Consider the following 12,567-nt stretch of genomic DNA (forward strand, 5'->3'; position numbering starts at 1 on the left):
ATATATCATTAAGGTATTAATATATTTAGCACTTAAATGTATAATAGAGTAAAGAATGGTTAGATGATAAGTTCTTAAATAGAAAAAATATATATTTTTTGTCAATATGAAATTCCACTAGGTGCCATGGAGTTGATTATTCAATTAAATAAATATTTTATAGTGAAAAAAATAGTATTTAAAATTATTATTATTATTATTATTATGATTATGAAGATCAAGCAGGAAAAGAGGACAACAAACATGTGATTTTAAAATATTGTATATATTTATATAAATTTGATTGATTATAAGTTTAATTAATATATAGTAGTCGACAGTATTGACTTTAAAGCACAGTTGATGTCTGGGAAGATCATTATCAATACATTTTGTTATAAAATACTATTCCTATGTATGTAAATATCATTTTAGAATGGTAGAGATAAAAGCTAACAAGATTTTAAGTATATTACATTTTAATAAAACTATGTGCTTATACCGGACTCTACTGTTGTGGGCTGAAGATCGTAAAGTTATGATCCTACAGGAAGGGAACAACCTTTTCCATCAATACTCTGGGATTGGTGCGCCCTATGATAATTTCTTAAATATTTCATTGTCAAATTTTAATTTTTTTCAAGCGGCATAAAAGGTGATTTATAATAATATTTTGGGTGGCCTTTTGAAAGTACGAAATTCCAAGAGAATCATAGGATTTGGCAACATCATAATTGTTATATTCTTAATCCATTTTTGTCTTTGCATTCATTTAATATTGTTATATTCTTAAATTAATTAAATAATTGAAGAATGGTTATTTATAAATAAAGGTAAATAGTGATTTAATCTTATCATCACAATTCCACCTTCACATGAAAAGATGAATGGTTTTTTTTTTTTTTTTGACATTTAATATTGATCATTTATTATTAAGATAAAAAACGAGCAATACAAATGGAAACAATATCCCAAGTTCGAAAACAAGTCCCATGAGGAACTGATTTAGCTAATACATGAGCTATATCATTTGCTTGTCTTCTTATCCAAGCCAAGGTGACATTTGGCAATTGAACTAAAAGAAGCTTACATTCAGAAATAACTACTCCAAACTCAGACCAATCTTGGACAGAATTTCTCATAGCACAGTAAACCTGCAGACAATCGGTCTCAATTTGAATCTTCAAGCTGGAGCAGCTCGATATCAACCAAGACAACACCGTTCTTAGCGCATGAGCTTCTGCTACTGTTGGAGAAGAACAACCTTGCAATGAAGACGTTGCTGCTGATACAAACCCCCTGTTGCAATTTGAAATGACAGCGCCGACAGCTCCATGGCCAACAGAGGGGAAAATGGGTAGCATCAAAATTGATTTTAAAAGTACCAACAGGCGGTGGGAACCATTGACTACCTGCAGGAGCATCGGTACCTGTACCTGAACCTGGCAGCTTCAACTGGGCTTTCTTCCAAGATGCGAGCATACTTCTGGCTCGAGTAACCACATGATAAGGTCCTTCTTCCACTTGATTCCATTTCAGCTCATTACGGCTTGACCAAACATTCCATAGTCCCATAACAAAACTTTCAAAAAATTCGTGCTCCCACACCTTGTGTAAATGTTCCAACAATTGTAAGAAAGTTGGAAAATTCCCAGTAGTAAGCTGAATACCGAAAAACTGCCAACAAAATCTCACTCGTGGACACTCGACAAGAGCATGGACTAACGTTTCAGTGTTACCACAGTTGCTTTAACTGGCAGAATGTCTCGACAACACCTCCAAAGAAAATGTCTCACTTTCGGCGGAATTTTCAATGACCAAAGTATTTTCCAAAAACTCGACCGCCAAACATCTTCAGGATCCATATATTGAGATGCTACTAATCTGTATCCAGATTTCACAGAGTATATCCCAGAGTCTGTCCAATGCCATATAAGGATGTCATCCTAAACATTTGTAGCTAAAGGGATAGAAGTAATAATTTCAGCAATAGAAGGGTGGAAAAGACCATGTATCAGTGGCAAATTCTAAGCACGCGCCCCATTTGCCAAAATAAGATCAGAAACCCGTATATGCTCAAAACCAGGAAGAATAGGCAAGTGAACCCGAAACTGATTATCCCGCAATAGCCACGGTTCGGTCCAGACATTAATCGATTGACCATCTCCAATTCTCCACCGAAAACCTGAACATATAGCATCCTTGGCTGCACAAATCCCTCTCCATACAAAGCTTGGATTACGGCCAACGCCTGCACCAAGAAAATCCCCACTAGGGAAATATTTAGATTTGAAAGAGCTATAAAAGAGAGAGTTTGTATTATGTAAAAGTCTCCAGTAGTGCTTTCCTAACAAGGCCAGATTGAAACTTCGCAAATGTCGAAAACCCAAACCTCCTTCTTCCTTTGCTACACACATCCTTTCCCAACTCAACCATCTCATCTTTCCTCCCCACCAATAGGAATTCATGAGCCGCTGAAGCTCCGTTAAAATGGATACTGGAATAAGGAAAGAACTCATACAGAATGAGGGAATAGCTTGTGCTACAGCCTTTATTAGTACCTCTTTACCCCCTTTGGATAGGAGTTTCTGATTCCAACCACTGACCAACTTCCTCACTCGATCCTTCAAGAAAGAAAAAATACGTCTCCTGTCCCTACCAATTAACGATGGCAAACCGAGATACCTTCCGTGGTTTAAAGGAGCAATCACACCAAAAACCCCTTGAACAACAGTCTTATCCATCTCAGAAGTGTTAGAGCTGAAAAAAATACCAGATTTTTGCCAATTAACCGCTTGACCTGAAGCTGCTTCATAAGTAACTAGAATATTTTTAATCTCCAGAGCTTGAGTCCGTGATGCTTCAAAAAAGAACAAACTATCATCCGCAAATAACAAGTGAGATAACCGAGGAGCAGCTCTCGAGACTCTACAGCCTTTGAGGCGACCTTCGCATTCAGATTGACTAAACAGCTTTGACAGTCCTTCGGCACAGAGAATAAATAAATAGGGCGATAATGGGCAACCTTGTCTCAATCCCCGTTCTGGAATAATTGGGCCAACTTCATCCCCATTCACTCCCACCCAGTATTTAACTGAGGAAACACATAGCATGATCAAGTCAATCCAACGTTGGCTAAAACCCAAGCCATGCATAACAGCTCGTAGATAACACCAATTAACTCTGTCATAGGCTTTGGAGATATCAACCTTCAATGCAGAAGCGCCTTGTCGACCTTTCATTCTTGTTTGCATAGAGTGGATTAACTCGAAAGCAACTAACACATTATCTGAGAGCAACCGACCCGGGACAAAAGTCGACTGAGATAATGAAATAAGATTAGGCAGAATAATCTTCAGCCTGTTCGCCAGAACCTTAGCAAACACTTTGTGAACTACATTACAAAGTGAAATAGGCCGAAAATCCTTCACTGCCTCTGGGTCCTCTACTTTCGGAATCAACACAATTAAGGTATCATTCAGATTGTTCGGAAAAACGCCTGTATTGAACCAGTCTCGGCAACTTTTGACAACATCCTGACCCACAACATCCCAAAATCTGTGGTAGAATCTAGGATTTAGACCATCCATCCCTGGGCTTTTATCTGCATGCATCTGTTTCACAGCCAATATTACCTCATCCACCGAAATGTCTCCAAGTAAACGAGAATTGTCATTTTCTAAAACCAAAGGAGAGAATAAACCCACAACAGGACTTAAGTCAACATCCCCTGCCTCAAATAGATTAACAAAATAAGTACTCACCATACCTTTCAGCAAACTGTTGTCACTTATCCACTAGCCATTAGCATCCTTCAACCGAAAAATCTGCTTCGACTTGTTCCGTTTTTTAGTAATTGCATGGAAGTATCTAGAGTTCATATCCCCCGATTGCAACCAATGGGATTTTGCTCTTTGAGACCAGAAAATGTCTTCACGGTGCAGAACATCATCAAGCATACGCTGCACATCTTCAAACTGTGCATTATTACCTCTGTTTCGAAGATTCTCAAGCTGCACTGTCAACTTCTTTGCATCCTACCGAAACCGAAGCTTTAATCTCCTACCCCAGCTCTGTAAACGTTCTCCACAAACTTTTATCTTCCTCGTGACATCAACACCCTCATGACTAGTCCAACTCTCTCGAACCACCGCATCTACATCAGATTCCTCTAGCCAAATATTCTCAAACCGAAAACGTTGATGTCTCCGATTTTCAATTCTGGGAGAAGTGAGAATAAAAAAAGGAGAGTGATCAGACGTGCTTGAGACTAAATTCTGGACTTGATAATTAGGAAAATGATTCTGCCGAGTGATGTTTCCCAAAGCTCTGTCTAATCTTTCCTCCACCCGGTGTTGACCTCTACCATGAGCCCAAGTAAAAGGGTACCCGACATTCCTAGATCAACTAGATCACAGTCAGCCACAGTATCCGAGAAACCCTGTAATAAGCATGGAGGGTGAGGATGACGCCCTTTCTTTTCTTCTGCGAACATTAAGTCATTAAAATCTCCACAAATTAACCAAGGAAGATTTTCCAAACCAGCTAAGGAGCGAAGGACATTCCATGAAATTTGCCTACGGGAGCGTTCCAGCATACCATAAAAACCAGTGAGACGCCAAATAAAACCTTGAGCTTCCCTAATTTTCATATCAATGAAATGTGAAGAATAACGGATAACTTCTAAATGAACCTGAGAATGCCATAAAATTGCTAAACCACCACTACGTCCCACCGCATCCACAGCAAAACAACAATCGAAATGAAATCTGTAGCGGAGCTGCTCAATTTTATTCAAAGCAACTAGAGTTTCGGATAGAAAAATAACAGTCGGCTTATGGCATCGAATAAGTTCATTGAGCGCATTTACTGTTTGGGGGTTTCCGAGTCCTCGACAGTTCCAACAAAGAATATCCATGATTCAAAGATAGCATTTGGTTACCAAATGACAGCCAAAATGAAAAGATGAATGGTTAATTAGTTCTTCCTCCACCTTCTTTTTTTAAAAATATTAATATATTTAAAAAAATGATGCCTAAAAATCTTTTTATTTTTATTTTTTAATCCAACATCAACAATTAAATTGCTTGAAAGCATCATTATAAGTTCGATTTTATATGAAAACAACTGGATTAAGTTAAATATATCGACTAAAATTTTAAATTTAATGGCCGATAAATTCATTTTTAAGAAATTGGAAACTATTTGTAAGGGAAGCATTAGAAAGATTGGGCAATCCAACAAGTAGCATTTGATCTTTGAACTTAATTCTACATAAACAAATAAAAAATTTAAAGCTAATAGACATGTGACTATTATAGTTAATTATTTGATTTAAAATATGTATAACAACCTTAATCCATAGTTGACACTATTGACTTTAAAACATGATTGTTGCATAAAAAAATAAAGCATGACTAAAAATATATATTAAGCATGCAATATTTTATTATATATATTTGTCTGTTGTAGCATTACATGAAGCTCTTTGGCAAAAGTCATGGATTAATAAAGCCTTGTCCTTCGGAAGAGTTTCAAGGGATGACTCACTATATGTGGCTTATACAAGTCACCATTATAATTTATTTAACCTTTATTATTTATTTATTTATTTATTTTTCTATATAAACAAGAAAAATATGTATGCATGCTCCAAAAAATTTATGAATATATTAATCCGTACAAAAGATAAGGTAGTGGGTGACCCATAATTTCTTTTTTTTTCTATTTTTTTTACCACAATTTCAACTTTGATGGTGTGCATTGTGATTCTTCTTATAAAGAACAAGTATAAATAGTGATGGGAGGAAACTATTCTTATTATATGTAACGTAATAAGTCCGTCTCTCGTTTCCTCAAAATATAGAAGCTCTCTTCTCTTTTGTCACGGATGGCTATTGGTGAGCTCTTACTGATGGTTACTATTTTTCTTTTTTATTTATTTTTTTATCTTTTGATACAGATTTGAATTATTATTGTTCATATAGCTCTCAAATCTATTATGAGTTATTATTATCACCATTATAGTGATTTTGATAAGAGTTTTTATTATTTGAACAGTTATGCAGAAAGAAGTGCAGATATACTCTATAATAGAAAAAAAATTCTAAATGTGAATTTATAGAAAGATCATGGAGTCCAACGGTTCCTATTCATTTATCTGTAACAAATGGATCAAAAATTGAGAGAAAGTTGTTTTAGGTAGAAGAGAGAAAAACAAGCATAGTTTGTTTAGAACAAAAATCCGATTTTATATCCAATTTATCATCCATATTTGCTTAGTGGTCAATGCAAATTTCAGACACCATAGGTGAAAATTAGTCGTGACTAAATAATTGAATACTCTTACAAAATAACAAATAGATCAAGCTTCAATTACTTAGGGCCTAATCATCATTTTATCCCCGAACTTTTTAAATTGTTGCAATTATAATATAATTTATTTTTAGAATGTAATTGCATCCTAAAAGCAAATTAGAGTACTCTGAACTTATTGATTTATTGTAAATATAAAAATAGACAATTTGAATTAAAAAGATATCACATACTATTCAAATTATAAATAAAAAAATTAATCAAACCCAAAGTGTTCATATAATAAACCATAAAATTAATATTTTAGGCTGGACCGTTCGATTATCCACAAGAGAAGAGAGACAATTAGTTGAAAGAGAAAAAAAATGGTAAAACCATCAAATTCTCTCTTATAATTTAAACAATGCATTTTTACATTTAATTAAATTTGAATTAGTCACGGAGCTCATATTTGTATTATTTTAATTAAAAATTTAGGTTTAATTTATTTATAGAATGCAATTATAAAAGATCGATAAGTTCAAAGTGACTTATTTATTTTTAGAGTGCAATTGCCTTCTAAGAATTGATTACGGTGTAATTACAATTAAATTAATAAATACAGTACTGTTTAAAATACAAAAATAGATGTAAGACGAAATTACACTCCATTGTGAAATTAATTGTTAAGTCATCACATGCTATGTGAAGTACTGCCGACAATGGAGATAGAATTTCCACATGTGATATTTCTGTTTTATGCTAACGTTCGACAAGGTATTATATATCAAACAAAAAAAGAAATAGAAAGTTAGTCTTATCATAAAAGAAAAAAAAATAGAAAATTCTAATTTTTATTTTCTCTCTTAAGCAAGTGAAGGTGCATGAATCTATATCCCTAAATTACCATTGTATCCCTCTTTTCATTGTGGTTAAGTGGTATTATCAACAAAAGCACTAATATATATCTTTTCAAAATTATCTAATTGCATTATTGGATTAGGATTTTAATATTGACTCAATCAAATAAAACACAACTTTTATAGTACAATTTCATAATCTAATATAAGTAGAAAATGCCACAGAAGTGCCTCAATCAACGGTACTAAGTAGGACTAACATCCCATCATATGACCTAATTAATCAGAATCTTTTTGGGCCCTCAAACCCCATTATTCAATTTATTCTTTAAAAAAAAAATAAATAACAAAAATTATATATCTTTCTATTTTTTTTAATCCCTCATTTGTATATCCAATGAAGGGATTGTTTTTACATTTGATTTACAATAAAATCAAAACTAATTAGTTAAGTAATTATCTCGATATCAAATATATATTAATTATCTACCCATAAGTAAAGCATATGCTTAAGTTCAACGGACGACTTCTGTAAGATCAGAGGTTCGATCCGTGAAAAAATACTTACATGAAATGATAGCCATAAATTTTAAAACGAGATTAACCTCGTATAAAAAATGGATATGAAAGTACTCGTGAAAAATTGAAATATTTGTATATAGTAATTATCTTGGAGATTTTAGAGACTCCACTTGGGATTTTCCTTGAGGACCCTTTGTTCTAATAAAAAGTCTATACTCATTAAATGTCATAGCTTGGTATAGAGAAGGTCTCTCTGGTGTGACAAGCTCCTCCATTGGTTGTATAGGAATATCACTCTTTGGATTATAGAAGAAGGCGAGTGATACTCTCTCTTGAGCTGAATTTACTATCACTCGATGCTCCACACTCTTATATATCCCATTGCTTAGTATCTGTAGAAATAATGTACAAATAAAAATAAATTAGTTAATATAATACGTAAAATTAATATTCATTTTCAAAATTGATTAATTATGAAATAACAAACTAATAATGCCAGTCAAGTGGTGATCTAGTTAGTTTTCTCACTTGTGTGAGAGTTGAAGGTCTCAAATTCAAGTCTTTCTGATCATAGTTGTTTTCAATAATTTGGTGAGCCAATAGAATAACTACCATCTATTGTGCAGCCTGCATTATTGTTTCAGCCCATGAAGGCTCTCGATAAAATTTTTGCACGGAATTATGAAAGCAATTATCTTTTTAAATTATAACAAAATTAAGAGTAATTTGATTAGATTATCTTTCATTTCTAAATAAAGAGAAATTTATTAATTTTTAATATTTTAAAATAAAATGATTTATATTTTGAAAGGGAGAGAATAGAAATTTCTATTTAGGATTCTCATTTCATGTTGTGTACCAAACCTAACTGTAGTATCTGGGCCATAGACTTTAACGAGTCATCTACACTGCAGACACACACACACACACACAAGCTGTAATATCTCTAGGAAAAAGGCAATTTCAAGTGTTTCAAAAGAACAGTGGAGAAGTCAAAAGGAGGACTTTAATATTATAAAAATCTAATGAAAAGAACCATCTAACTACTTGTTTTATGACATCAACAATGACACATGTTTTGCACATTTTTAAAACGTGGGAATACTTGAAGATTTAGATTTCATTAAGGTTAAATGTTTTTTTTTTCTTTCTGGTACATCAAATATAGCTTGTGAAGAAAGAGTGAAAGCAAACTAAGTAACCATTTCTGACCACACAACGAAACATTGTCTAATGGGCATCAGCTAAAAGGTTACAAAACATTATCTTATCCTGTTTAATTATTTTCGTTTTGTATTATCACTTTTTTATTATTATTTTAGAGCATAATTATAATTAATAATGATAATTATGTATTAACCTATAACATGACCCCTCCATGTGTACCTTTTAATAAGGCTGTCAAATTTGGACCAAACATATTTCAGATTTGTAGATAATTTGGAGATAGAAAAGGAAAGATAGATAGAGAGCAACTTTTTACCTGAATTTGATCACCAATATTGACAATGAAAGCATGAGGAGCTGGCTTGACTGTAATCCAATCGCATCCTCGCCGGACTTGGAGGCCGGGGACATTGTCATCCGGCAAGAGAATCGTCATGCCACCCGGGTCCGAATGCGATGATAAACCGAGTGTCAAGTTAGGTTGAGGACATTTAGGGTAAAAATTTACTCTTAAACATGCCCCAATATCTTTACCGCCAAATGCTTCTTGTAGACGCGACTCTCTTAATTGGAGATTTGATGATAATATCTTCATTAATCTCCCACATAGCTCCACTACTTGCTTACCATATTCATCAATCACTTCCCTACAAAAAAAAAAATTATACCCTTTTTAATTGTGCTTTGATCACTAAACAACCACGAAAAGAAATTGTAGGTTCGGTGAAAAAAAAAAAATATATTGCTTGGACATATATACAACAGTTTAGCTACAACTACAAGTGGCCGGCAAAGTTTGTAGGTAACTTTTGAACATTCATACTAGGTACGATGATTAAAAAAAAATCATGATAATCTAAAAGTAAACATCAGATCCAAATTTCACTGTAATAGTCGTATTTTTAAAGAATTAGAAAAATATAAATAAAAAAACAAAAAATAGTCAAAATATAAAAAGAGAACAAGAAATGTAGAAACATAAATAAAAGATCCATCTCCAAATTGTAAGTTTATGAGTTCCAAATCCTAGTTGTAATAAAATTAATAAAACATAAATAAGAGAAAAAAAAAAAACCAAATAAAAGTTCAAGAATTCGATATTGGAGAATGAAAACAAGAAATGGAGCTGTTATATATATATAATTACCTGCAATTAGGTGGAAGGCCAGGCCATTTGTTATAATTCTTTAAAGACAAAGGAAGATAGTGAAGAAAATAGTAATCACTCCAATCAAGAATGGCTCCTTTTTCGATTCCTAATCTGCTGCCATAGCCTTCATAAGTTTTAGGAGTGTTTGCATATTCTTGTTTCACCTCCATAGGCAGATGAAAAAAATCTCTCCAAACTTGGCGACTTTTGTCCATCAACTCCTCCTCAACGCCATGGTTAATAACTTGAAAAAATCCCCAGTCGCGACAAGCCATGGACACTTGGTTAAGTATTGAAGCTTTAAGATTACAGTCATCGCCGTAAAGCCCGACGAGATCAATAATAGGTATATTGACATCGCAGGGAGAAAAAGAATTCACTAAAGGTCTATCTTGCGGTGGCTTTATATACCGGGAAGGAATTTCCGGTGGGCAACTATCCGATAAAGATTGAACACGAACTATTGGTTCAGGCCAATCTTGAAGATTCATGTTCTTTATGTATGTATTAATATAAAGCTTTGGTCTTTCTTCTCATGAAAACATAAAACAATCAACCAAACAAGCCTTGATTAGTTTGCTTTTCTTTTCTTTTTTTCTTTTAAAAAGAAAAAGAAAGTGAACAGAAAAGAGAAGCCTCTCTGTGCGTGTGTATGTGTGTATGTGTGTGAAAGAGAGAGATAGGGATGAGGGAAGGAATTGAAGAGTGGTAGTTAAAAGGGCAGATGGATGGGGGTGCTGAGGAGGTGGCAAGCACAAGGAAGTGAAATGAAATGGACATGGAGAAGAACGTGAAAATAATGGGGTTTTTTTAAAAAAAAAAAGATAAAATAAAATAAAATAAAATATATATGAAAAGTTAGACGATATATTTGCATTTGAAGGTCATTTTCAGATACCTATATGAAGTAGGACACAAATATGATATTTCATATCCTTGCTGGAAAAAGATTTTTTTTTTTTTTATTTTATTATTATTTTCGGATAGGTGAAGTTGCATTGTTATTGCATCTGTATATAAATTTTACCGGTAAAGAAAGTAATTTGAAACTTAAAATTCGATTCGAGGCTGTTGAAGGAGATTTTACTTAAATACTATTCAAACGGGTAGGAAATCATGTGATGCAAACCTAAAAAAGAAAGAAAAAAAAAAAGACTGAATACATAAATTGATCTGTAGATTTTGTTACTTTAATTTTATAGAATCCTCGATTTTTACTTTGATCAATCAAACACTTTAATTTTTAAAAATTATACCTATTAAATACTTCAATTATTCAAATTATTTTATTTAATACCCCTACTTACAAAATTAGATAAATTAAATATTTATTAAAAAATTAAAATATATGTAAATTATTATTTTAAAAGTCACACTAATTATACGTCAAGTCAATATTTTACAAATAAAAGCCAAAATTCCTAAAAATTATTGATATTAGTATCGAAAAGTATGTAATATTACGAAAATTTATAAATTCAAGTACACGATAGGTCATCTGTAAAGTTTATGGTGCCACAAGGTTAACGTTATAAAGTTCAACGATGAATTGATGTATTCAGTCAAAGAAAAAAACTACCATATATATGTGGAATTAAAATTAAGAATATATATATATATATATATATATATATATATATCATAATAATGAATAACATTATTATGTTGGTACATATAATTACTATGTGTGGATGTAGTGATATTAAGAAATTTATTTTTAACCAAAAATTATTGTAAACAATATTACGTCCATTTTAAGGCAAAGTTCAGGACAGATTACAAATCAAATCATAAATTCCATGCTAAATACAGAATTACAACAATTATAATAGATTAAATATATAAATTTACCTCTAAATTTTGTTACTGTAATCATACATCATGTTCAATTTTTATCTTGACTTATTAAATACTTCAATTTATAAAATTTCACTTACTGAACACTTCACGTCGAATTAATATTTTGCATATTAAAATTAAAAATTCTCAAAATTATTATTATTGGTATGAAAATATGTATAATATTATAAAATTTATAATTTTAAATATATAATAAGTCATTCACAAAATTTAAAATGCGATAAAATTAAAATTATAAAGTACGGTGAAATTAAATATTCGGTGGATTAATCTAATGGCATCATGACCCCGTGGAAAGCAACTACATTCCAATTTCGGCGCCGTGCACAACTTACTCTTTTTCTCTCTATTGCTTACTGGGGACACGAGATGTGATTAATAATTTAATATATATATATATATATATATATATATATATATATATATATATATATATATATATATATATATATACATGGAGGCTAAATATATGGAAAAAAATATTATGCGCTATACAATAGGGATAACTTTCTTTATTAAATTACATTTACCAAATTAGTAGTAGCTTTTTATGGTGGAAAAAATATAAACTCGAGTTCAAACTCCCCACATTTTCTATAAGACGTGACACGAAAAAAAGATCAATTAGACCATACGTAATTAACTAATAATTCTATATATTAATAATAATATTGTTCAATTATCAATTTATATATATATATATATATATACAAATGTGTGTGTGTATCCATGAGA

At 32.1% G+C, this 12,567-nt stretch overlaps 2 protein-coding genes across 2 annotated transcripts; both read right to left on the bottom strand.

Moving 5' to 3' along the window:
- Positions 1-3,776: 3,776 nt before the first annotated feature.
- LOC149495915 (uncharacterized) lies at positions 3,777-4,897 on the bottom strand. Its single transcript, XM_089723278.1, has 3 exons — positions 4,329-4,897; positions 4,074-4,200; positions 3,777-4,016 (listed from the first exon to the last, which is right to left on the bottom strand). The coding sequence occupies exons 1-3, from the start codon at positions 4,895-4,897 to the stop codon at positions 3,777-3,779; spliced, it is 936 nt and encodes a 311-aa protein (XP_089579404.1).
- Positions 4,898-7,577: 2,680 nt separating this feature from the next.
- Positions 7,578-10,741, bottom strand: LOC105646132 (jasmonate-induced oxygenase 2). The gene is made up of 3 exons (XM_012231916.4): positions 9,970-10,741; positions 9,139-9,469; positions 7,578-8,047 (listed from the first exon to the last, which is right to left on the bottom strand). Exons 1-3 carry the CDS (start codon positions 10,461-10,463, stop codon positions 7,799-7,801), a joined length of 1,074 nt encoding a protein of 357 aa, XP_012087306.1. The 5' UTR covers positions 10,464-10,741; the 3' UTR covers positions 7,578-7,798.
- Positions 10,742-12,567: the final 1,826 nt, after the last annotated feature.

The sequence above is a fragment of the Jatropha curcas genome, chromosome 6, assembly GCF_041381405.1.
Source record: "Jatropha curcas cultivar XTBG-Jc1 chromosome 6, XTBG_Jcur_1.0, whole genome shotgun sequence".
NCBI classification, from domain to species: Eukaryota; Viridiplantae; Streptophyta; class Magnoliopsida; order Malpighiales; family Euphorbiaceae; genus Jatropha; species Jatropha curcas.

Excerpts from the sequence above, each read along its gene's own strand:
- LOC149495915 (XM_089723278.1), bottom strand. The coding sequence starts at position 4,897 with ATGGATATTCTTTGTTGGAACTGTCGAGGACTCGGAAACCCCCAAACA. Across the intron at positions 4,201-4,328 it reads ATGGTAGAGGTCAACACCGG|AATTGAAAATCGGAGACATC; the intron begins GTGGAGGAAAGA and ends CACTTCTCCCAG. Across the intron at positions 4,017-4,073 it reads ATGTCACGAGGAAGATAAAA|GATGCAAAGAAGTTGACAGT; the intron begins GTTTGTGGAGAA and ends CGGTTTCGGTAG.
- LOC105646132 (XM_012231916.4), bottom strand. The coding sequence starts at position 10,463 with ATGAATCTTCAAGATTGGCCTGAACCAATAGTTCGTGTTCAATCTTTA. Across the intron at positions 9,470-9,969 it reads GGCCTTCCACCTAATTGCAG|GGAAGTGATTGATGAATATG; the intron begins GTAATTATATAT and ends TTTTTTTTGTAG. Across the intron at positions 8,048-9,138 it reads ATATTGGTGATCAAATTCAG|ATACTAAGCAATGGGATATA; the intron begins GTAAAAAGTTGC and ends TTATTTCTACAG.